This window comes from Bos grunniens, chromosome 23, assembly GCF_055505025.1.
Source record: "Bos grunniens cultivar Pamir isolate PY7600 chromosome 23, Bosgru_T2T1.0, whole genome shotgun sequence".
In the NCBI taxonomy this organism is placed as follows: domain Eukaryota; kingdom Metazoa; phylum Chordata; class Mammalia; order Artiodactyla; family Bovidae; genus Bos; species Bos grunniens.
In genome coordinates this window covers 34,843,921-34,869,425 of record NC_141187.1, presented here as the reverse complement: position 1 = coordinate 34,869,425, position 25,505 = coordinate 34,843,921, and the positions used below count along the sequence as shown (strand labels likewise).

The following is a 25,505-nucleotide window of genomic DNA, read 5'->3' as shown; positions in this document are numbered from 1 at the left end:
TAATTCAGCTACTGTTAGGCTGTGTACTAACAGTTATTGGAAGTATTTTGATATTTTAACAGTATTTCTATATCATGGAGAAGGGCAACCCACTCCACTATTCTTGCCTGGAAAATCCCATGGACAGAGGGCTGTGGTCCGTAGGGTTGCCGAGAGTCTAACACAACTGAAGCGACTTAGCGTGCACATAAACATGTCTGTATCAGTGCATACCTGCTGATTAATCCTGCTGTGCCTATATTAACATGAATAATAAATATACATCCGACTTTTCAACTTTACTTTTTAGAGTTTAAGATATGTTTTGTTTTTTAAGAGCTTTTTTATTTTTTCCAAAAGAACTTTATTCATAGGAGTTTTGAACTACATCCTATTCTGTTACAAAGAACATAGGTGTTGTTTACCAGATGTGAAGTTCGTTTTAACCAGGGAATGGCAGCTTTTCTTTTAATCACTCTTCCATTCCTTTCATACTAAGTGTCTATAGGGGGAGGACTCTTACAGGAATTAATTTCCTGTCACCCAAATGGGAGCCTGGCAACAACATTATGCATGATTATCTTTTAACCTAGGAGATCCAGTTTTTTAATCATCTGGGATAGGCATTCCAACAGTAACCATGTTCTGAAATGTTACCAGCCTTCCTAGCTGTTTTCGATTTCTGTATTTAATCAGAGGATTCACTGACCCCGAGTATTCTAAAAAGATTGTTTTAATTCTTATGAAAGGTCATGTTGTTATCTAGATCAACACCCTTCAGGGGAAACTTAGCGTTTTACAACCACTGATCCTTGAGACGTTGGACGCTTTAGTGGATCCCAAACATTCTTCCGTAGACAGAAGCAAACTGCACATCTTGCTACAAAATGGCAAAAGGTAAATATGGGTGATTTACCAAGTTGGGAATTAGACACAGATGTCTTAAACTTCTCTTTCAGTAGTCTTAAGAGTGAAATGTTTAACGTAAATTCAGGTCCAAAATTAGTGTAATTATTAACTATCTTAAAAATACCAACTAGTCTTGCAAATGGTAATGACATTATTTACTTTGAAACTTACTCTCAAGGCCTTCATTGCCATATCTGGTTTTCATTATTGTTAAAAATCTGTCTTTCATAACTTTTAAGTAGGAAAGTAGCCTAGGTGGGAAGTTGAGCTAAAGGAGGAACACAAACTAATGTTTATTGAAAAGCTGTTTTCAATGAAATGCTGTATCTGTCTCTTTTATATGTGTGATCTCATCTCAACCTGTCATCAGTCAGGTGACAGGTCACCATGTCATCGACATGGTCCTCATTTTGAAGATAAGAAAATTGAGGTCTAAGTAACTTGTCTAAACTTTAAGAGCTACTAAATGACAGGTCTATATTCAAATCGTATTTTTTTTCCCTCCAAAGTTCATGAGGTTTTTGTTTGTTGATGATAATGCATTCCAGAATTTAATATATTAATTTGTATTACAGATTGAATGATCAGTCCCTCAGGATTTGTACCCCCTAAAATCCCTTCAAGAGTTAACAGTTAAAATTCCTGAGTCAATTTTTTGTCCAAAAATATTAGGATGTTCTTATCAAATAAAAGTAAATGGTCTCTTCTTGTATTATCACTGCCATAATTAAGAATAAAAGTAAATTTCTGGCCCCAAAAGCTTACATCACAGTGGTTGTATGTTTCTGAGATAAAGAACATATGCTGAAAATTATATTGTTGTTTAATTTTATCACTTAATATATTAACAGTCTTGTATTGGGAATTGATTCTCAAACTGCGTAGTAAATACCAAAAATTTTTTACAAGTCAGTGTTTATCATGAATGTATAAGGGAGTCTGCTTGATAAGACATTAGAAAGGTACTACTCCTGTAGGGAAATTTTTTTACGGGTTTATGTTATTGATCATTTCTATACAATTATTCTTACAGCCTGTCAGAGTTAGAAACAGATATTAAAATCTTCAAAGAGTCCATCTTAGAGATCTTGGATGAAGAAGAGCTGCTGGAAGACCTCTGTCTGACAAAGTGGAGTGACCCACAAGTCTTGTAAGTGAACAGTGATGCTTTGTTAGTTTTTCCCTTAGAATCAGTTGTCTTCTTCAGAGAACTTTTTATAAAGAAGAACATTTTTCTGGAATAGAGGGTGCACTTTTCATCCCCAGTTTCATTATTTCCTTTTCCGTATTGCATCTAACTGAATTTAATGAAGACTTATTAAGTGCTTGCTCTGTATACAACAACTATAAAGATAAACACGCCATTGCCTTTATCTTCAAATGCCTGACCAGCAGAGTGACATACACAGCTAACTGCTGGAGAGGTCAGCGGGAGAGATGGGGAAAAGGGTGGATGGAGTGCAGGGAGGCAAGTGAGACACTGGCACAGATTCTGTAAGTCTGGTTAATATAAAAACACTCACCTTACTGACCTTTCATCTCTTATGAACTTAAAAATCATGTATGCTTGTGTATATGCAAGTTTAAGTGCTGCCTTTTCGAATGTTTTTGTTCTTTGTGACTATCAGTATCAGAGATAATACAGGCACCTTTGTAATGTGCATAGTTTCTGTAGTGTGTACAGGTATTTTAATTGAGAGATTAGTTACCTATATCTTAATAGGGACACAAAATAAAAAGGGCTTTATAACCCTTGATATTCTAACAGATAGATACAGTAGCAGAAACTCAAACACTTGAACCAGAGTGTTTCATTCCTGCTTATCCTCTTTGGTAGGATTGGGGTATAACTAAAGAGGGGGAAAAAACTATTAATTTTTTTTTTACTGAAGTATAATTGGTTTACAGTTTTGTGCGAATTTGTGTTATACAGCAGAGTGACTCAGTTGCACACCTGTGTATATTCCTTTTTTAGATTCTCTTCCGTTGTGGTTTCTCCCAGGAGATCGGTTATAGTTCCCTGTTGTGTACAGTAGGGCCTGGTGTCAGCCATTCCATATGTAAGAGTTTGCATCCACTACAGACTCTCGGTCCAGCCCTCTCTGTCGCCTCCTCCCCCTTGGTAATCACAAGCCTGTTCTCTGTGTCTGTTTTGTGGATAGGTTCATTTATGCCACATTTTAGATTCCACGTGTAAACGATACCATGTATTTGTTTTTCTGACTTCACGTAGTATGATAATCTCTAGTTGTATCCACGTTGCTGCCAAAATGGCATTAGTTCATTCTTTTTATGGCTGAGAAGTATTCCATTGTACACACATATCACATCTTTATTCATCTGTCCGCAGACGTTGAGGTTGTTGCAATGTCTCGGCTGTTGTAAATAGTGCTGCTACACTATGCATATGCTACGTTGGAGTCCATATAGCTTTTTGAATTATAGCTTTGTCCAGGTATATGCCCTGGACTAGGATTGCTGGTTTATACAGTAATTTTATTTTTAGTTTTCTATGGAATCCCCATAGAATACTGTTTTCCATAGTGGCCACACTAATTTTAGTTTTCTATGGAATCCCCATAGAATACTGTTTTCCATAGTGGCCACACTAATTTACTTCCCCACTAACAGAATAGGAGGATTCTCTTTTCTCCACACCCTCTCTAGCTTTTGCTGTTTGTAGAGTTTCTGATGATGGCTGTTCTGACTAGTGTGAAGTGGTACCTCATTGTAGTTTTGATTTGTATTTCTCTAATAATTAGTGATGTTGAGCATCTTTTCATGTGCCTACTGGCCATTTCATGTCTTTGGAGAAATGTCTGTTAAGGTCTTCAGCCCATTTCTCGATTGGGTTATGTGGTTTTGGGTTTTTGTTGTTGTGTTGTATGAGCTGTTTGTATATTTTGAAAATTAAGCCCTTGTCAGTTGCATCATTTGCAAATATTTTCTTCCAGTCTGTAGGTTGTCTTTTGGGTTTTTTGTTTTTTTTTTTAATTGTTCCTTTGGTGGCTCAGAGGTTAAAGCGTCTGCCTGGAATGTGGGAGACCCGGGTTCAATCCCTGGGTGGGAAGATCCCCTGGAGAAGGAAATGGCAACCCACTCCAGTACTCTTGCCTGGAGAATCCCATGGAAGAAGGAACCTGGTAGGCTACAGTCTGTGGGGTCACAAAGAGTCGGACACGACTGAGCAACTTCACTTTCACTTTTGCAGTGCAAAGCTTCTAAGTTTGCTTAGGTACCGCTTTTTTATCAATATTTCTGTTGCCTTGGGAGACTGACCTAAAAATACTGGTATGATTAACATCAGGTTATGTTTTGCTTTTGCTGTCTTATGTTTAATGATATCATGTCTTACGTTTGAAGTCTTTAAGCCATTTTGAGTTTATTTTTGTGTAGGGTGTGAGGGTGTATTCTAACTTCATTGTCTTACATGCAGCCGTCCAAATTTCCCAGCACTGCTTACTGAAGAGACTGTCTTTTTCCCGTTGTATATTCTTGCCTCCTTTGTCAAAGATTAATTGATGATAGGTGTGTGGGTTTGTTTCTGGGTTCTCTATTCTGTTCCATTGATCCCTAGTCTTCATTTTGTACCAGTTACCACATTGTTTTACTGTAGCTTCCTGGTATTGTCTGAGGTCTGAGAGAGTTTATGCCTCCTGTTTTGTTTCTGTTTCCTCGGGATTGCTTTGGCAGTTCTGGGCTTTTTATGGTTCCCTATAAATTTTTGGATTATTTATTCTAATTCTGTGAAAATGTCATGGGTAATTAGATAGGGATCTCATTAAATTTGTATATTACTTTGGGTAGTATTGCCATTTAAACAATATTCTTTCAATCCAAGAGCATGGAATATCTTTCCATTTCTTTGAATCCTCTTTAATTTTAACATTCCCTTTTCTGTATTTCATGGTTAGTGTAAAACTGATTTCTAAATGTTAATCTTATATTCTGCTACTTTGCCAAATTCATTTATAGATCTAGTAGGTTTATTTCCTGCAGTCCTTAAGGTTTTCTATGCATTTTCATGTCTTCTGCATATGATGGCAATTTTCTCTCTTCCTTTCCAATTTGAATACCTTTTCTTGCCATGGTTAGGACTTCCATTACTACACTGAATAGAAGTAGTAAGGGTGGGCCTCCTTGTTCTCTTATTCCAGATATAGTGGGAAGACTTTCAGCTTTTCACTGTTGAATATTATATTGGCTTTGGGTTTGTCATAAGTGGCTTTTACTGTGTTTTTATTATGAATGGATTGAATTTTGTCAGATGCTTTTTCTGTATCTGTTGAGACGATCATATGGTTTTTGACTTTTATTTACATGGTGTATTACATTGGGGACTCCCAGGTAGCACTAGTGGTAAAGAACCCACCTGCCAATGCAGAAGATGTAAGAGACTCAAGTTTGATTCCTGGGCTGAGAAAATCCCTTGAAAGGTATGACAACCCACTCCAGTATTCTTGCCCCGCGAATTCCCATGGACAGAGGAGCCTAGCAAGCTACAGTCCATGGGGTTGTAACTGACTGAGCACTGATTGATTGATTTTGCATATGTTGAAGCATCCTTGTGAATTTGTGATAAATCCCTCTTGGTTTTGGTACATGATCTTTTTTATATGTTGTTGGATTCAGTTTGCTAATATTTTGTTGAGAATTTTTATATCTATATTCATTGAAGGTATTTGCCCTATGGTTTTCTGTTTTGGTGGTATTTGTTTAGTTTTGTTATCAGGTGATTGATGGTGGCTTCATGGCAATCCACTCCGGTATTCTTGCCTGGAGAATTCCACGGACAGAGCATGGTGTCACAGAATCAGACACGACTGAGTGACTAACACACTTTCCTATTACTAGATAGAATGTCTTTGGGAGTGATCCCCCCTCTCCAGTCTTAGAATAGTTTAACAAGGATGAGTTTAAGAAGTTCTTTGTACGTTTGGAAGAATTCACCTGTAAAGCCACCTGGTCCTGTACTTTTGTTTGTAGGGAGTTTTTGTTTGTTTTTTTAAATTACAGATTCTATTTCACTTCTAGTGATCAGTCTGTTCAGATTATCTTGTCTCCTTGATTTAGTTTTGGTGGACTATATCTTTCTAGAAAGTTGTCCATTTCTTCTAAGTTGTCAAATTTGTTGGCATACAATTGTTCATAGTATTCTCTGAAGGGTTTTTTGTATTTCTGCAGTATCAGTTGAAATTTCTCCTTTTTCATTTCCTAATTTATTTGGATTCTATCTTTTTTCTTCTTGGTGAGACTGGCCAGAGGTTTGTCAATTTTATTTATCCTTTCAAAGACCCAGTTCTTGATTTTACTGAATTTTTTTTTTTTAATTTTATTTATTTTGGGCTGTGCTGGGTCTTCATTGTTGCATGGACTTTCTCTGGTTCTGGCAAGTGGGGATTACTCCAGTAGCAGTGCACAGGCTTCTCATTGGAGTGACTTCTCCTATTTCGGAGCACAGGCTCCCAGGCACTCGGGACTTCAGCAGTTGCAGCTCCTGGGCTCTAGAGCACAGTTGTGGCATGCGGGTTTAGTTGCTCTGAAGCATGTGGGATCTTCCCAAACCAAGGATCAAACCCATGTTGTGTCTCCTACAGTGGGAGTTGGGTTCTTTACCACTGAGCCATGAGGGAAGCCTGGTGTTGGGGTGTTTTTTCTATTTTTTTTTAATCTCCGTTTATTTCCTTCCTGATCTTTATTATTTCCCTCCTACTGACTTAAGGTTTTGTTTTTTGTTTTTTTCTGATTCTTTTAGGTGGTATGTTAGGTTGTTAATTTGAGATTTTTTTTCTTGTTTTTTGAGGGAGGTGTGTAATTTCCTTTTTGATTTCCTCATTGACCTGTTGGGTAGTAACATATGGATTTCTTTTCCTTTTGTTGATTTCTAGCTTCGTCCTGTTGTGAGGAAAAATGCTTGAAATAATTTCTTTACTCTTACGGTTGTTGAGGTTAGTTTTGTATCCTAGTATGTGGTCAGCCCTAGAGAATGCTCCATGTGCACTTGAAAAGAGTGTGTGTTCTGGGTGTTTTGGAAATAATGTCCTGAAAATACCAGTTAAGTCTTAACTGTTTTATCATTTAGGATCTCTGTTGCCTTAGTGATTTTTCTGTCTAGAGGATCTGCCCATTGATGTGAATGGGGTGATAAAGTCTTCTTATCAGTTTCTTCTTTTTTAGCTGTTAGTATTTTATGTGTTTGGGGCAATATATGTTGACAAGTGTAAAATCCTCTTCTTGTATTGATCCTTTTACCATTATATGTTTTCCTTCTTTTCCTTTATGGCTTTTGTTTTAATGTCTATATGTCTGGTAAGATTATTGTAACTCCTGTTTTCTTGTCATTTCCATTTGCATGAAATACGTTTTTCCTTCCGCTCACTCTGAATCTGTGTGTGTCCTTTGCCCTAAGGTGGCTGTCTTGTAGGCAGCATATCGTAGGCTCTTATTTGTTTATCCAATTTGCCATTCTGTTTTGATTTGAGTGTTCAGTCCATTGACATTCAAAGTAGTTATTGATACTTACATATTTACTGCCAGTTTAAACCTTTTTTCCCAGTCTATTCTGTTTCCTTTTTGTTCCTTTGTCTTTCTCTGTTTTCTTTTTGTGGTTTGATGATTTCCTTTTCTCTTACCCTTGTATTCTCTTTGGTTTTTATTTTAAACTATTGTATGTTTTTGATTTGTGGGTACCCTGTTTTTCAGGTATGTTAACCGTTTCCTATATCTGCTTGCTTTAGGCTGATAGTCATATTAGGCTCACACACATTCTAAAAAATAAGAATCCACATTTTCGTACTCTCCTTCCCCACATTTTATGATTTTGACGTCCTTTTTTACATCACGTCTTGTTTATCCTTTTACTGTTCCTTGTGTTTATCTTCCTTTCGTAAATAGGTTTTTTTCCTATTTGACCTCTATACTGGCTAACTTAAGTGATTTATTTTCCAACTGTGAGTTCCTCTTTACTGTATCTTTCTTTTCTATTTAGAGAAGACCTTTCAATATTTCTTTAAAATAGGTTTCATATTGCTGTATTCTTCATTTTTTGCTTATCTGAGAAATTCTTTATTTCCCCATCCTTAATGGTATTCTTGCTGGGTAGCGGACTTCGTGTTGCAGATTTTTCCCTTTTTAAACTTTGAACGTAGTTTGCCACTCCCTTCTGGCTTGCATCATTTCTGTAGAGCAATCAACTGATAGCCTTCTGGCAGTTCCCTTGTAATTAACTCTGTCTTTCTCTTGCTACCTTTAGAATCCTCTCTAACTTCTGCTGTTTTTATAATATGTCTTGGTGTGGATTTGTTTCTTGTTTGGAACCCTCTGTGCTTTCTGTATCTGGATGTCTGATTCCTTCTTTAGGTTTGGATAGTTTTCAGCTATAATTTCATCACATTTTTCCAGCTACAGTTTCATCAAATACATATTTAATCCCCTTTTCTCCTTCTGGAATCACGTTTATGTGTAGATTGGCACACTTTATTCTGTTATCCCATTGGTCTCTTATATTGCTTTTTTTTTTTCCAGTCTGGCTTTCTGTCTACTGCTTTGATTGGATAATTTTCATGATGACACCTGAGCCTCAACACCCAGCCTCCACTTGTCCCATCGAAGGAACATCTGAGTCTGGGGAGTGCCAAGCACCCATACCAACCGACTATGTGGGTCTTTCCACTTTGCCCTCCACAAACCTGTTGCTGCGCTCTCTTCCAAGGCTCCCCACCTGCCTCTCCCCCATCCCAGCTGATCTCTCCACCAGTGAGGTGCCTTCCCCAGGGATGAAAACCTTTTCTTTTTCACTGTTCCCTCCCAGGAGCAGTCCCATCCAGTTCCCTTCTCTTTATCTTTTTCCCTTTTTCTTTTGTCCTACCCAGTTATGTGAAGGTTTTCTTACCGTTTTGGAAGTCTGAGATCTGCGGTGTTCAGTAGATGTTCCGCGAGAATTGTCCCAGGTGGATGTATCTTGATGTATTTGTGGGAGAACGTGAGAGCCACATACCGCTCCTCTGCTGTCTTGAGCTGTTTTGACTGTATTTACATTTTTCAGAACCAGTTTTCTTCCTCTATGGAAGTGATACTTTACATTTACCTTGGAAAGGACATGCTCATTATGTTTGTTTTTACTTTTTGGTTGTGTTTTACCTGATAGTGATCTGGACTTTGCACTAATTTGTCAGCATTCACATGTCTGGATTTTCCTGTAAATGGTAGTGTGTGTATTTGCATGAGTGTCCCTGGGTTCAGGGATGTGGAATACAGTAAAGCCTGTGTAGGGATAAACTCGTGTCCTTAACTTATCTGTGCCATGTTTAGGATCAGTTAGCAAAGCCACTCAGACTGGCCTCAATCATAATAATAGAAAAGGCAGAGGCTACTTTTTTGTGTGTGATACCTGAATTACTGTTGTTGTTCACTCACCAAGTTGTGTCTGACTCTGTTGTCACCCCATGAACTGCAGCATGCCAGGCTTCCCTGTCCTTCACTATCTGCCTGAGTTCACTCAAACCCATGTCCATCCAGTTGGTGATGCCATCCAACCATCCCATTCTCTGTCACCCCTTCTCCTTTTGCCCTCAATCTTTCCCAGCATCAGGGTCTTTTCCAGTGAATCAGGTCTTCGCATCAGGTGGCCAGAGGATTGGAGCTTCAGCTTCAGTATCAGTCCTTCCAATGAATATTCAGGGTTGATTTCATTTACAATTGGTTTGATCTCCTTGCAGTCCAAGGGACTCTCAAGAGTCTTCTCCAAGACCACATTTCAAAAGTGTCAATTCTTTAGCACTCCGCCTTCTTTATGGTCCAACTCTCACATCCACACATGACTACTGGAGAAACTATAGCTTTGACTGTTCAGAGTTTTGTCAGTAAAGTGATGTTTCTACTTTTTAATACACTGTCTAGGTTTGTCATAGCTTTTCCTCCAAGGAGCAAACGTCTTTTAATTTCAGACTGCAGTCACCATCCACAGTGATTGTGGAGCCCAAGAAAAGAAAATCTGTCACTGTTTCCATTTTCTCATCTGTTTGTTATGAAGTGATGAGACCGAATGCCGTGATCTTTGTTTTTTGAACATTGAGTTGTAAACCAACTTTTTCACTCTCCTGTTTCACTTTCATCGAGAGACTCTTTAGTTCCTCTTCACTTTCTACCTTTAAAGTGCTATCATCTGCATATCTGTGGTTGTTGGTATTTCTCCCAGCAATCTTGATTCTTGCTTATGATTCTTCCAGCCCTGCATTTCACATGATGTACTCTGCCTAAAAGTTAAATAAGCAGATGACCGTAATACAGCCTTGATGTTCTCCTTTCACAATTTGGAACCAGTCTGTTGTTCCATGTCTATTTCTAACTGTTGCTTCTTGAGCTGCATACAGATTTCTCAGGAGGCAGGTAAGGTGATCTGACATTCCCATTCTCTTTAAGAATTTCCCACAGTTTGTTGTGATTCACACAGTCAAAGGCTTTAGCGTAGTCAGTGAAGCAGAAGTAGATGTTTTTCTGGAATTCTCTTACTTTTTCTGTGATCCAACGGATGTTGGCAATTTGATCTCTGGTTCTTTACCTTTTCTAAATCTATATGAAAGTTCTTGGTTCACATACTGTTGAAGGGTAGCTTGGAGGATTTTGAACATAATCATGCTAGCATGTGAAATGAGTGCAGTTGTATTGTAATTTGAACATTCTTTGGCATTGAAATGAAAACTGACCTTTTCCAGTTCTGTGGCCACTACTGAGTTTTCCAGATTTGCTGGCATATTGAGTGCAGCACTTTAACAGCATCATCTTTTAGGATTTGAGAGAGTTCACTTGGAATTCCATCACCTCCAGTAGCTTTGTAGTAATGCTTCCTAAGGCCTACTTGACTTCACACTCCAGCATGTCTGGCTCAGGTGAGTGACCACACACCATCATGGTTATCTGGGTTGTAAGATCTTTTTTATATAGTTCTTCTGTGTTTTGTTGCTATCTCTTCTTAATCAATGCTGCTTCTGTTGGGTCCTTTCCATTTCTGTGCTTTATTGTGCCCATCTTTGCATGAAATGTTCTATCTCTAATTTTCTTGAAGAAATCTCGTAGTCTTTCCCATTCTTTTGTTTTCCTCTATTTCTTTGCATTGTTCACTTAAGAAGGCTTTCTGTCTCTCCTTGATACTCTTTAGAACTCTGCATTCAGTTGGGTATATCTTTCCGTTTCTCCTTTTTCTTTTGCTTCTTTTCTTTTCTCAGCTATTTGTAAGGCCTTCTCAGAAACCACTACACCTTCTTGCATTTTTCTTGGGGATGGTTTTGGTCACTAGGTCCTGTATAGATTCACGAACCTTTCTTTGTCCATAGTTTTTCAGGTACTCTGTCTACCAGATCTAATCCCTTGAATCTATTCGTCACTTCCACTGTATAATCGTAAGGGATTTGATTTAGGTCATACCTGAATGGCATAGTGGTTTTCCCTACTTAGTTTGAGCCTTAGCTGATTATCTGAGCCGTACTCAATTCCAGGTCTTGTTTTTGCTGACTGTATAGTTTCTTCATCTTTGGCTGCAAAGAATAAATCATTCTGATTTCAGTATTGACCATCTGGTGATGTCCATGGGTTGAGTCATCTCTTGTGTTGTTGGAGGAGGGTGTTTGCTATGACCAGTTCATTCTCTTGGCAAAACTGTTAGCCTTTGCCCAGCTTCATTTTGTAATCTAGGACCATCTGAATTAAGTTTACCCTTTCCCGTCCATTTTAGTTCACTGATTGCTAAAATGTTGTTGTTCATTTTTGCCATCCCCCGTTTGGCCGTATCCGATTTACCATGATTCATGAACCTAACATTCCAGGTTCCTGTGCAATATTGTTCTTTATAGCATCAGACATTATTTACACCACCAGACACAACTGGGCATCATTTCCGCTTTGTCTCAGCCTCTTCATTCTTTCTGGAGCTAAGTCTCTGCTCTTCCCCAGTGGCATATTAGACACCTTCTGCCCTGGGGGGGCTCATCTTTCAATGTCATATCTTTTTGCCTTTTTATACTGTTCTTAGGATTCTCACTGCATGAATACTAAAGTGGTGTGCCGTTCCCTTCTCCAGTGGACTATGTTTTGTTAGGTCCTGACTAGCAAGAACATGCCCTCCATCTGTTCACGTAGCCTGGCGCCCTGGTTGTCCCATTGCTGGTCCTCTTGAGTGTGTAAACCTTTACTGGCTGCTGGGTGTTGGTCAGCATACCGCCTGGGGACCTGGGCAAGATCGATATTGGAGGGCGCCCAGGAGCAGAGGGCTCCCTGGCCTCTCTGCTGCCGCTGGCCACCCTGGGGCCAATCTTCCACCCAGGAGCCACAAGGAGCCGAGGATAACTGAATATTGTATACTGATTCAGGAAGCTTTGTGGTACTAAATGTTTAACACATGTATCGAGGGCATGTTAGTCATGTGAACTCTTTTAATTAAAGTGAAAAGAGCAGCGCTGGGATTGACCACGCAGAGGAGATGGAGTTGCTGTTGGAAAACTACTACCGATTAGCTGAGGATCTTTCCAACGCAGCTCGGGAACTCAGGGCACTGATCGATGATTCACAGAGTATCATATTCATCAATCTGGACAGGTAAGAGGGTGTCATAGAAAACTATCCATGTTTTTTTAATAAAGTAGTTATTGCACAGTATAAAGTGTTTAAGGCTGGCTTTGTTTTTCCATTTTGGAAAGAATTATCCCATTTATCCCATCATTATCATTTATAACTACTACACGGGAGTGTCTTTTTAAGGTGTACGTTTAGCCCCTGTGATCTTTAATAGTGAATTTGTGGTGCTCGGTTGGTGGGCCCTTCTGATCTAAGCAGTTGTTCTCCTCCCCAGCCACCGTAATGTGATGATGAGGTTGAACCTACAGTTGACCATGGGAACCTTCTCCCTTTCACTCTTTGGGCTAATGGGAGTTGCTTTCGGAATGAATTTGGAATCTTCCCTTGAGGAGGTGAGAATGTATTATTTCAATAATCTAGGGATGGTTTTTAATGTTTTGAAGATCATTTCTTTTTCATGGATTTTGTTTTGTTTTCATTATTTACTTTACTCGGTCAGTTTTTAGCTGTGGCACTCGAAATCTTCATTTTTGCATGCTGGATCTTCTATTGTAGTGCATGGACTCTGTAGATCTGACTTGGAGGCTCCAGAGCGCATCAGCTCAGTAACTGAGACACACAGGCTTAGTTGCTCCAAGTCATGTGGGATCTTAGTTCCTGGACCAGGGATTGAACCCACGTACCCTGCATTGCACAGTGGATTCTTAACCCCTGGACTACTTTAATGGATTTTAAAAAGAAAGTTCTAACCTCTATAGTTGCTTATTGGGATAAAATATGTACTGTAAATCATTTGAAATTCGAACAGTATTGTTAGACCCTGTAATGTAGAATGGCCTAGGTTTGAACAAACCAGAGCCTGTGCTGGGATTCAGGAAACTGTCACATAGGGCAGTTTAGGACTACCTTATGTTTCTTATAACAGATAACTACACATGGGAGAGATTTGACAATAGTATTATACTGTGAGGCAGTGTTAATGAGGGATTTTTTTTTTAACTTATATGTCAGGCAATGTGCCATGCAGTTGCATGCTTTGATTCAGTCATCAAAAGTCTGAAAATGAATGTATTTTCCCTGCTTTTTTTCCCTGAATATTTATAATTTTTATTTGTCAAAAACACTATGTGACTATGAATTTATACCCTCTATCAGTAATTCTCAATTTAGCCCTAAATATATGTATTACATATATATTTGCCTTGAGAAACAGGATCCATTATCCCTTATCTGACACCATTGGGGCAGATGAGCGCAGAATTCAGAATTTCTCAATTTAGAGTTTTGTATATTACTGCAGCACCTGTGCCTGATATTACTAACACTCCCCGCACAGCATCTCATAACCACATATAACATTTCTGCAGAGAAACTCATAAACATTCACACTAAGTAGGATAAATGAAGATCGCAGATAATCATTTTTGACATTATCCTGTTCCTATAAATTAGTATGTACATGTTTAAGGTCCTAAGACATATTTGGAAAAACAGACAAACATATCAAACCCATTTTCCCTTTTCAAAAGGAACTAATGGGAAATTCATTGTGCATCAGTGAGTCACAGCTCGTGGGCTCAATGCGGGGGCGGGGAGGGTTCCTGAATGATGCCATTTGGCAACAAGGACAGTCTTTACTGGTCAGAGCCAGCAATTTAAATGGAAAATGAAAAGAACTTGATTTATTCATTAACTTTTATACTAGAAACACAAAGGCACTGAGTTTCCATCACTAGCATAAATTTCATCGACCAGCCAAGCAGAGCCCTGCTGGGTGGCCACACACAGACAGAGAATCTGAGGTTTCCAGGATCGTTTAGCCCCTCAAGGTTCTCCTTCCAGCCCTATTGCCCAATTGTGTCTAGTGGCTGCAGCCCCAAAGGGAACCCTGAGCACCCTCAGCCTGGACACAGAGCTCTACTCCCTGTTCTGCCCACCCCCCACCCCAGGGTCTTCCCTCTGCTGCTGGGAGGGACTCAGTCTTTAGACACCAGTGGAGGAGTCAGCGGGAAGCCCCACAGCTGGGAGAACGAACCAACGTGGAGACCTCCTGCTCCCAAGGTCTTTCATCAAGTGGCCTGAACTCCTTTGCCTGGCCATGGTTTGTTTCCATTGTGTGTGTGCTCAGTCGCTCAGTCATGTCTGACTCTTTGCAACCCCATGGACTGTAGACCACCAGACTCCTCTGTCCATAGGATTTCCCAAGCAAGAATACTGGAGTGGGTTGCCATTTCCTTCTCCTTCCCTGCTTTTTTTAATAGGTAGAAAAACTGAGGCTCAGAAAATATAATTTGCCCAAGAGCACAGAGCTAGGAAACAACAAAACTAGGATTTAGACTCCAAGATTTGCATCCTTCACTTTGCTCCATATTTAACACTGACTGGCAGAGTTTTCATGTCTTTGTAGCCTGTACTTTCAGAAGATATCCTACTGTGAGATTTTTTTCTTTTTTTTTTTCTTTTTTTAATTGAAGGTTAATTGCTTTACAGAATGTTGTTGTTTTCTGTCAAACCTCCACATGAATCAGCCATGAGTATACATATATTCCCTCCCTTTTGAACCTCCCTCCCCATCCCACCCCTCTAGTTCGATACAGAGCCCCTGTTTGAGTTTCCTGAGACTTACAGCTAATTCCCATTGGCTATCTATTTTGCATATGGTAATATAAGTTTCCATGTTACTCTCTCCATACATCTCATCCTCTCCTCCCCCTCCCCATGTCCATCAGTCTATTCTTTATGTCTGTTTCTCTGTTGTTGCCCTGTAAATAAATTCTTCAGTAACATTTTTCTGGATTCCATACATATGCTTTAGAATACGGTATTTATATTTCTGACTTAATTCACTCCGTATAATAGGTTCTAGGTTCATCCACCTCATCAGACCTGACTCAAATGCATTCCTTTTTATGGCTGAGTAATATTCCATTGTGTATATGTACCACAACTTCTTTATCCATTTATCTGTCAGTGGACATCTAGGTTGCTTTCACGTTCTAGCTATTGTAAATAGTGCTGCAGTGAACATTGAGGTACATGTGTCTTGTTCAATTTTGGTTTCCTCAGGATATATGCCTAGGAGTGGGATTGCTGGGTCATATGGTGGTTTTATTCCTAGATTTTTAAGGAATCTCCATACCGTCTTCCATAGGGGCTGTATCAATTTACATTCCCCCCAATAGTGCAAGAGCGTTCCCTTTTCTCCACACCCTCTCCAGCATTTGTTGTTTGTAGACTTTTTGATGATGGCCATTTTGACTGGTGTGACGTGATCTCATTGTAGTTTTGATTTGCATTTCTCTAACAATGAGCGATGTTGAGCATCTTTTCATGTGTTTGTTAGCCATCTGTATGTCATCTGGAGAAATGTCTGTTTAGGTCTTTTTCCCACTTTTTGATTGGGTTGTTTGTTTTTCTGATATTGAGTTGTATGAGCTGCTTGTATGTTTTGGAAATTAATCCTTTGTCAGTTGTTTCATTTGCTGTTATTTTCTCCCATTCTGAGGGTTGTCTTTTCACCTTGCTTATAGCTTCCTTTGCTGTGCCAAAGCTTTAAAGTTTTATCAGGTCCCACTTGTTTTTGTTTTTATTTCCGTTACTCTAGAAGGTGGGTCATAGAGGATCTTGCTTTGATTTATGTCATAGAGTGTTCTGCCTATGTTTTCCTCTAAGAGTTTTATAGTTTCTGGTCTTACATTTAGGTCTTTACTCCATTTTGAGTTTATCTTTGTGTATGGTGTTAGGAAGTGTTCTAATTTCATTCTTTTCCATGTAGCTGTCAAGTTTTCCCAACACCATTTATTAAAGAGGCTATCTTTGCCCCATTGTATATTCTTGCCTCCTTTGTCAAAAATAAGGTACCCATAGGGGCATGGGTTTATTTCTGGGCTTTCTCTCTTGTTCCGTTGGTCTACATTTCTGTTTTAGAAAAATATGGAATGCTTCACGAAGTTGCATGTATGTCATCCTTGTACAGGGGCCATGCTAATCTTCTCTGTATTGTTCCACTTTTAGTATATGTGGTGCTAAAGTGAGCACCTACTGTGAGATTTCTTTAGAAATGAATTTGCATTTGCGTTCAGCAGGCACACTCTGGTGCTAAATTTTGTGTCCTGATTAACAGGTGTGTGCTCTATGTCTGTTTTAAAGTGGTCCCTTTTAAAAAGTGGTCTTTAAAAGAAGCAGTTCTAATGGTCACTCTTCTGTGTAAAACTATTTGGGTGTAGGGGGGTGGTGTTGATTCTCCTTAAGATAGAAATCCAAACTCCCTGGCCGGTAAGGCTTTTCCTGGCCTGCTGTGCCCACATCGCCATCTTGTCTGCAGCCATCTTGTCCTCACTGTCCGTTGATTCATCAGTATTCTTACACTGCTTCCACACATCTCTTCTTACGTCCCACCTTTTTTTGCCTGGTCTGGTCTGTAGTTGCTAAGTCATTTGCAACCCTATGGATTGTAGCCCACCAGGCTCCTCTGTCCATGGAATTTCCCAGACAAGAATACTGGTGTGGATTGCCATTTCCTTCTCCAGGGGATCTTCCTGACCCAGGGATTGAACTTGCATCTTCCACGTTGGCAGGAGGATTCTGTACCACTGAGCCACCAGGGACCCCCCATTTTTTTTGCCTAGTTAATGTCTATTTGTCTCCCAGGTTTCAACTGTTGTGTTATTTCCAAGGAGACTCTTCACTGACCACACCCCCAACCCACCTGAGTAAAATTACTCTTCTAGTTATTTATGCCAAAATAATCCTACACTTCCCTTTGCCATGATCCTCAGACTTGGAATTGCTTGTCTGCAAAAGATCATAGGTGGCTCAAGTGGTAAAGAATCTGCCTGCAGTGCAGGAGACCTGGGTTGGGAAGATCCCCTGGAGAAGGGAACGGCTACCAACTTCAGTATTCTGGCCTGGAGAATTCCATGGACACTACTGAACAACTTTCACTCACACACACCTGAGAAAGGTCATAAGCTCCCTGCAGCAGTGTTTGTCACCTCCTTATAAGATGTGAAAGGAAAGTAAATGCAGTACATTGATTCATTCATCTTACAGATACGGTGTTTGGTGCCTATTACACACTAAACACTGCTTTTAGCTGTGGGGGTGTAGCAGTGAATCCCTGCCCTTATGGTGTCTGTTTCAGTGGGGGAGAGAGAAGAAACAGATTCATGGTAGGTTAGGCGATAAGTACCATAAAGAAAATTTTCTAAAGGAAATCAGTCCTGAATATTCATTGGAAGGACTGATGCTTTGGCCAATACTTTGGCCATCTGATGCAAAGAACTGACTCTTTGGAAAAGACCCTGATGCTGGAAAAGAGTGAAGGCAGGAGAAGAAGGGGACAACAGAGGACGAGATGGTTGGATGGCATCACCGACTCAATGGACATGAGTTTGAGCAAGCTCCAGAAGTTGGTGATGGACAGGGAGGCCTGGAGTGCTACAGTCCATGCGGTTGCAGAGAGTCAAACATGACTAAGTGACTGCATAAAGAAAATTAAAGCTAGGTAGAGGGAGAGAGACTGTTAGCAGGAGGAGAGACAAGGGGCATTGTAGAGATGGCGTGGTTGAGGAAGGTCTTTCTGTGAAGGTGACCCTAGAGCAGAGCCTGAATGAAAAGAGAACATGGAAGGACCTGGGAGAAAGGGTGGTCTAAGCAGAGGGAACCACACATGTGAAGACTGAGGCAAGGGTGCACTGAGCTTGTTGAAGGAGCAGCAGGAAGGCCAGAGTGGTCAGAGGAGGGGTGTCAAGTGGAGGAAAGTGGTAGTGAGAGGTCAGAAGGACAGAAGAGGGAGAGCATGTTGATTTGGAGCTTGGTAAGGGTTCAGGCTTATACGAGGTATGATAGGAATCTCTTAGAGGCTTTTAAGCCCAAATCTAGTAAAAAGTCCAGTAGTTACCAAACTATCTTGTGCAACATAAACCAGCCCTGGACATCCTCAGAAGGTCCTTCCGAAGACCTTTGCCAGTTTCCCAGCTCGTGAGTGTGTAACTCTGTACAAGTTCCTGTCCTTCTCCCAAGTCATTCTGTTTATGTACATGCACTCTTTCTGCAGGCTAACTCCATCTTATACGCGTTCTAATGTTTTTTTCTAAATGCCTGTTGTTGTTGTTGTTAATTTTTTAAAAGAATTTTTAGAAATTCCTTTCTGATAGTTTCTTGTTTAAGATAATATCAAACTATTTCAAGAATAGTAAAAGAATTCCCATACAGCCTTTACCCAGATTCTTGAAACAGCAACATTTTATCATATTTATCATTCTGTCAGTATATATATACTTTTTCCTAAATCATTTGAGAATAAACAACACATATGAAACTCCTGATGTCTAGATATTTCAGTATATATTTTCTGAAAACACTGACATTCTCTTACATAACCACAGCTCACTTGTGAAAATCAGAAAACAGCATTGAAACAACACTGTTTTTCTGATCTGTGGACCCTGGTCAGGTTTCACCACTTAGCACAGTAGAGCCGTTTACCTCATAGAAAATCTTAAATGGTGTGTTGCGTGTATTAATAGTCATTGTGTCTCCTTAGGTTCCTTTAACCTAGGCCAGTTTTTCTGACTGTCTTTCATGGCCTTGATGCTCACAAAGAATGTAGGTCAGTTGTTTGGCTCTTGATTACTCTTCGTTACTAGAGTCTGGTTGTGACACGTTTTTGTCAGTGTTCTTCACATTGAATCCCATCAGGAGACCTTGGTGTCAGTTTGTCTCATTACTGGTGATACTAACTCTGATCATTTGGTTAAGGTGGTGTCTGCTGATTTTCTGTCCTATGAAGTTACTTTCTCTGTGGAATTAAGTATATTCTAAGAACCCTGCCATTCATCAAATTTGCACCCTCTAGTTTTTTTTTTTTTTAATTAAATATAGTTGATTGTGTTAATTTCTGCTGTACAGCAAAGCGATTCAGTTATACATATAATACATTTTTTAATGTTCTTTTCCATTGTGGTTTGTAATGGGATATTGAATGCAGTTTTCTGTGCTGTACAGTAGAACCTTGTTATCCATTCTGTATATAATAGTTTACATCTGCTAACCCCAAACTCCACTCCAGTCTCCCCCAAGCCCCTGGCGAGCACAAGCCTGTTCTGTATGTCTGTTTTGTAGACAGGTGCATTTGTGTCATATTTTATTTATTATTTTTTTATTTAAATTTATTTATTTTAATTAGAGGTTAATTACTTTACAGTATTGCATTGGTTTTGCCATACATCAACATGAATCCACCATGGGTGTACACGTGTTAGATTCCACATATCAGTGACATCATATGTCTTTTTCTTTCTGACTTAGTGTGATAATCTCTGGGTCCATCCGTGTTGCTGCAAGTGGTGTTATTTCATTCTTTTTGTGGCTGAGTAGTACTCCACTGTATGTAGGCGCCACATCTGTATCCAGTCATGGGTCCGTGGATACTTGGCTTGTTCTCGTGTCTTGGGGCTATCATGAGTAGTGCTGCAGTGAACACTGGGGTGCATGTGTCTTTTTGAATTATGATTTTCTCTGGATATATGCCACGGAGTGGGATTTCTGGATCATATGGCAGTTCTGCTTTTAGGTTTTTAAGGAACTGCCCTCCTGATTTCCATAGAGGCTGCACCAACTTACACTCCTCCAGCGGTGTAGGAGGGTTCCCTTTCTCACACCTTTTCCAGCATTTGTTAATTGTACATTTTTTAATGTGGCCATTCTGACCAGTGCAGGATGGCATCTAATTGTAGTTTTGATGTGCATTTCTTTAATAATTTGCACCCTCTAGTTTTAGTATCTGCTGTTGATCCAAAAAATGCTTCATGCCTGAATCAGATACTACAGGGATGATTATCAATGGTCATTGCTAATTCTTCCTACTTTTGTTCTTTGTCAGATAGAGCCTTCCTTCTCTCCCAATTATTTATTCATTTGTGTCAGTATGGACTCATGGGATCTTATTTAATCAGTGAGTTACAATCTGTCACACTGCCCTCATTATTTATCTTGATATTCAAATTGTTCCTTTCATACCATCTTCTAAGTACTTTTGACATGTCCCCATCAGTTTAGGGCTTTTTTAGTAGCCTTTGGCATACCAGGATGCTGTAGGTGTCTTATTTCTAAGGAGTAGATAGGCTAGACGGTGGAGATGAAGAGCTCAAAACACAGGTACTTATGCATGCTGTAATACTATAGGGAATACCCAAAGCGGGGGGCGGGCATTGAAAATCCAACTTTCAGACACATTCCCCTCCCTTAATTTCCTAGAGGTCTCACACTCTGCTCTGTGTATATTTTAATGACACATGGAATTTTTAACTTGCTTAGCTCTCAAGTTCATCATATTTTAGCAATCCCAGGCTTCATTTATAGAGCATTACAGAACCAGTCTACAGGAAAGAACAGTAATCTGGGTATGCTAAATCTTATTTAAACATAATTTTTACTTAATAAATTAGGGTCTTTTTTAGAATAACTGGAAATGTATTCATCCAGGCAGTTAACTGACATTAGCACTTGTCTTCTTGGTAAATGATGTCTAACATCTAACTTCATGTTAAAAGGAAGCAGATTTCTGCATCATATATGGCTTGAATTTCCATCAGTGGTTATTGGTCATTTATGCAATGGCTATCTTGGAGGAAATTGGGCTCCCAATCATTGGAGACCAAGCCATTGTTGATAATAAATAATGGCATTTCTATAGCTTAGGCTCCTAACATGTGAGAGATTAAATTCTGTGATTCTGTATATTCACACATGAACTTGAAAGCCCTGCACTGCAAAAAATACAATTTTGAAAATGACATGGGAATTCCCTGGCAGAAACTAAGATCCTACAAGCCATGTTGCATGGCCACAAAGAAAGAAAATGACAGGGAGAATGTTTACTATAACTTTGAGGTTTCCAAACTTTCTTGGTTCATGATGCTTTTAGTGTTTGGGGCTTCCCTGGTGGCTCAGTGGTAAAAAAAATCCGCCTGCCAATGTCAGAGACGCAGGTTTGATCCGTGGGTTGGAAGATCCCCTGGAGAAGGAAATGGCAACCCACTCCAGTATTCTTGCCTGGGAAATTCTATGGACAGAGGAGCCTGGTAGGCTACAGTCCATGGGGTTGCTAGAGAGTTGGACGTGACTGAATAGCAACAACAGTTGTTTTACAGCATCCCAGGCCAAAAGTTCCTTTTATTATATTAGAGTTTCTGTCGTGTTACCTAAGAGTTTCTTTTATGAAAAACAGTTTAAGAGTAGCAGTTGTCACCGTGTTGCACAGATGACACTTGTGTTTTCCTTGAAAATTTAAAATACTCTTGAGGTGGCTGTAAGGCCAGGATACCTCACAGTTTAGCAAGGGTGGCCATAAGCAGAAATTTCAAGTTGTATGTCCTATATATTAAAATCTGTGAATGTAAACAAAGACTGGAAGGAAACAGAGTAAAAGCAGTTACATTGGTTCATTGATGATCATAAAATAACTCTTAAATCATGTTTTCCTTCCAGTTTATGTTCTGACTCTTGGTCTGAGTGCTGTTAGGGCACTTGTTCTTAGTTCCTATAGGAAAGAACAGCACAAAGTTTGAAAATTCCTTTTAAACTCAGGCAGTGACAAGTTCGGGAAGTTTTATCACGAAGGAACCTAGCCTTTGTGGTTGAAATTGACTGTGTTCTCTTCTAGGACCATAGAGTGTTCTGGCTGATCACAGGAATTATGTTTATGGGAAGCGGCCTCATCTGGAGGCGCTTGCTGTCATTCCTCGGACGACAGCTGGAAGCTCCCCTGCCTCCTCTGGTATGAAGGGTCAGACTCAGCGCAGTACGCAGACGGGCTGCAGTCCCCAGCACGAAGTCCTGTGGCCTGGGTTTAAGTTGTCACAGGCTTTGAGACACTGAGCAGGTTTTTTAATGTCTTTAAGCCTTGCCCAGCTTTCCCACTTAAGTCAGTGCCTCCTGCTTCATGTAGTTAAAAGGAGAATTAGATGTTATGTGGAAAGCAGTGGCGGAGTAAGTTAGAAGTTTATGGTGGAACGCTGTGACAGGCACTGTACATTTAGACAGGTGTTAGTAATTCCGGTGCAGGTTTGTCATGATCAAAATTGAAATGTAGACAGTATTTATCGTGTTAGGAAAAGATACAGTTTCTCTCTTTTTCATAGCCTTCTACTTGTAGTTTATACCCCTGGAGCAAGTACTCAAGACATTGATACATGGCTGGCAGTCCTTCCCTCATTTAGTGGTTAATGTATTGTTTTTATTGGTGGTTTTTCTTTTAAACCCACACAACTAAAATTATGAATTTTTTCTGCTTTTATTTAGATGGCCTCTTTACCTAAGAAGACACTGCAGGCCGACAGAAGGCTGGAAATGAAACACAGCTTCAGGCCGGATGGACTTGGATCAAGCAGGGGTATCCTAACAAATCGTTAGGAATAACCTGATGGAAACTGAACTATTTTTTTATGGTAGTTACAGGGAAATTCTAGTATCTTTTTATTATTTTATGGAGTCAGAGACTTGAAAGAAAACCACTGACACTTAAATTATAATGTCTGATGATAAAAATATTATGGCAGCCATAGTACTAGAACTTAACTGTATTGTCGTGCTTGCTTTGTAAAAGGCCAGAATTCTATTTCCTACAAACTTAAAAGGCTGTTTTTATAGATGTAAGACATGGAGAGATTAACTTAATCCAGGATTAGATTGTGGTATTGATTTTATTTAATTTATACATGTTAACAAAACTGCAGCCTCATGCCAAATGAAGCCTGGAAACTTGCCAAACCCGTAGTTGTGAGATTAGGTAACCACAGTTCTTACTGTAAGGAATCATGTTCTTGTGAATTTCCTGACTCTCAGGTGACTAAAAAGCCAGCATAATATATATTAACCTTAGAACAAACTTTAAATCAGTCTTTGACATAATTGTATTTTCTTATATTTGTGCCCCACCCCCACCTTTTTTTTTTTTTTTTTCCTTCTTCTATTCTTTGGCTGCATGCAGGCTCTTAGTTCCCTGACCAGGGGGAACTAGTTCCCATGGGAACATAGTTTCCATGCCCCCTGCAGTGGAAGTGTGGTATTTCAACCTCTTAACTGCCAAGGAAGTCCTTGCCCCTATTTTTATATAAGGAATACAAAAAGGAAATGAGACATTAATATCAGCTTTGTATAGATTGCAATTATTCAGAATTTTACTTCCTCAACCTATGAAACTATTTTTCTTTGCAAGCCTTTGGAAATAGTTGAAAGTATTTCCATTCTGTTACTGTTTTATAGCTGTTTTGATCATTCCTTGGTTTTTAGGACAGACATGTAACACCAAAAACGGAAAATGTGTAGCAGGATTAACTAGGCTACACATTTTTCAGCTGTTTGGCTACACCCAAGAGGCTGACTGATAGGCTTCCTAAAACAAGAGGGTAGATAAATTTTTAAATTGTGTTACCTTTTTGTTTTCACAGAGTTGAGTTTAAAACAAATGGCTAATATTTTTAGGTCTCAAGCACCTATGCTACCTGATATCTTCTATGTTTTTTATATTTTCTGGAGGTTAAAAAGTTACACAGTAGAATATTACAGTTACATTTGTCTCCAAAAGCAACATACATAGACAATTCTAGAGTCTAAAGCAGCTCTTACACTACAAAATTAGTCAATAGAGTCCATTTGCCAGGTGGGTAAAAATGAATTAAAATGCTTTTTCCAGTTGCTAATCTGAAAGAGACAAATGAAGTTTCCCATTTCCATGTGTGGTTAAGAAAGGACATTAGAACAGCATGAAACCCTCTGGGCTTGTCTTGGCGCGTGCTTTATGGTGTGGCTGTGGAATGTAAATGCCATCATGGATCTGTTTGATTTTTAAGATAAAGTATCTTTGACAATGTTTATATTTCACAGGGCACTCTTCTTTGGTATACCTCAGAGTACTATGCTGTTTTTGATCTTCAGGTTATCACTGTAAAATAGGTAATATTAATAAATATTACTTAACTGTGATGAAAACTTGGAAGTCCAAGAAGCAAAATGTGATTTGGTTTAAGGTCAGGTGCAGGATAGAATTTTGGTCTTTTCTTTCTGATGTTACTTAGCTAAGTATCATCATTTGAGGGCTTAGCTAAAATAATTTTGAGTCAGTGTCTCATCAGTAAAAGGGGAAGTAAGGGCAACTACCTCATAAGTCTGATGTAGGGAAGGTACTAATGGTTTATAAAGTTCTTGAACATGGTTCAATCAAGTTAATTTCTAGATGTCTGCTGCCTCTGCTTTGGTGATAGCTCTTTAATGTAAGAAGCAGCCTGCTATCTATCAAATAATAAAACAGCCTGTGCCAAAAAGAAAAAAGTTCGGTTTTAAATATTGAATTTAAATAGAGTATATAAATTATTTGTAAATAAGGTGAAAGAATACGAAATATTCAGTTATGAGTAAGCAGGCAATCGTATCCTCTTTAACATGTACAGGGAATGATATTCTTAACATGTCATTGTAAGACCTCTAAGAAAGTGTAGCAAAAATAAGTGTCATTTTAAGATACTATTAATACTTGCTTTACTCTTGATAGACTGATAACCAGTATATAATCATTAAAAAGCCGTATATTTTGGTGAGTTATTCCAAGATTTGTACACAGCTTTATGTTTTGGAAAATTAATATTAAATATTAAACTCACTTTAAATTCAGGATTTACTGTCATTACTTTGGTAATAGTTATGTAGTTGGAGCATGGAATAGGGAATTCAGAGACCTGAATTTATTCCCAAACTCACTTCAAATCTCTCTAGCTCTGTGATACAAAGGCATAAATCAATTCCAGTCTTGAAGCCTGTAAGACAAGACAGTCTTTGCATATACAGGTAATAGACAAAAATTGCAAATATGTAAATGTGTTCTGATATCATAAAGGTAATTTTGAATTAAATTGTTGTATAAGTTCAGATTTGTGTTCCTGAGAGATTTAAACCCTATAAAGTATTAAGTATGTCAGAATCAATTCAAAAGCGTCAATTGATGCTTTTGAACTGTGGTGTTGGAGAAGACTCTTGAGAGTCCCTTGGAC

The 25,505-nt window shown here is 39.1% G+C and overlaps 1 protein-coding gene and 1 non-coding gene across 5 annotated transcripts in view; one reads left to right on the top strand and one right to left on the bottom strand.

The window, feature by feature from the left end:
- Positions 1-25,128, top strand: part of MRS2 (magnesium transporter MRS2) — a 38,625-nt gene extending 13,497 nt beyond the window's left edge. Inside the window, exons 6-11 of one of the 4 annotated variants that reach the window (XM_086370036.1) lie at positions 746-876; positions 1,922-2,038; positions 12,325-12,477; positions 12,731-12,848; positions 22,124-22,237; positions 22,762-25,128. In XM_086370036.1, coding sequence (XP_086226162.1) covers positions 746-876; positions 1,922-2,038; positions 12,325-12,477; positions 12,731-12,848; positions 22,124-22,237; positions 22,762-22,872 — 744 coding nt within the window. In that variant the 3' untranslated portion in view covers positions 22,873-25,128. The remainder of the gene's footprint in view (positions 1-745; positions 877-1,921; positions 2,039-12,324; positions 12,478-12,730; positions 12,849-22,123; positions 22,238-22,761) is intronic. The other 3 variants (XM_086370037.1, XR_015152330.1, XM_086370038.1) reach the window with 3 other exon arrangements.
- Positions 16,384-16,494, bottom strand: LOC147347608 (U6 spliceosomal RNA). The gene has a single exon (XR_015153305.1). It is a non-coding gene; the product is annotated as a U6 spliceosomal RNA (small nuclear RNA).
- Positions 25,129-25,505: the final 377 nt, after the last annotated feature.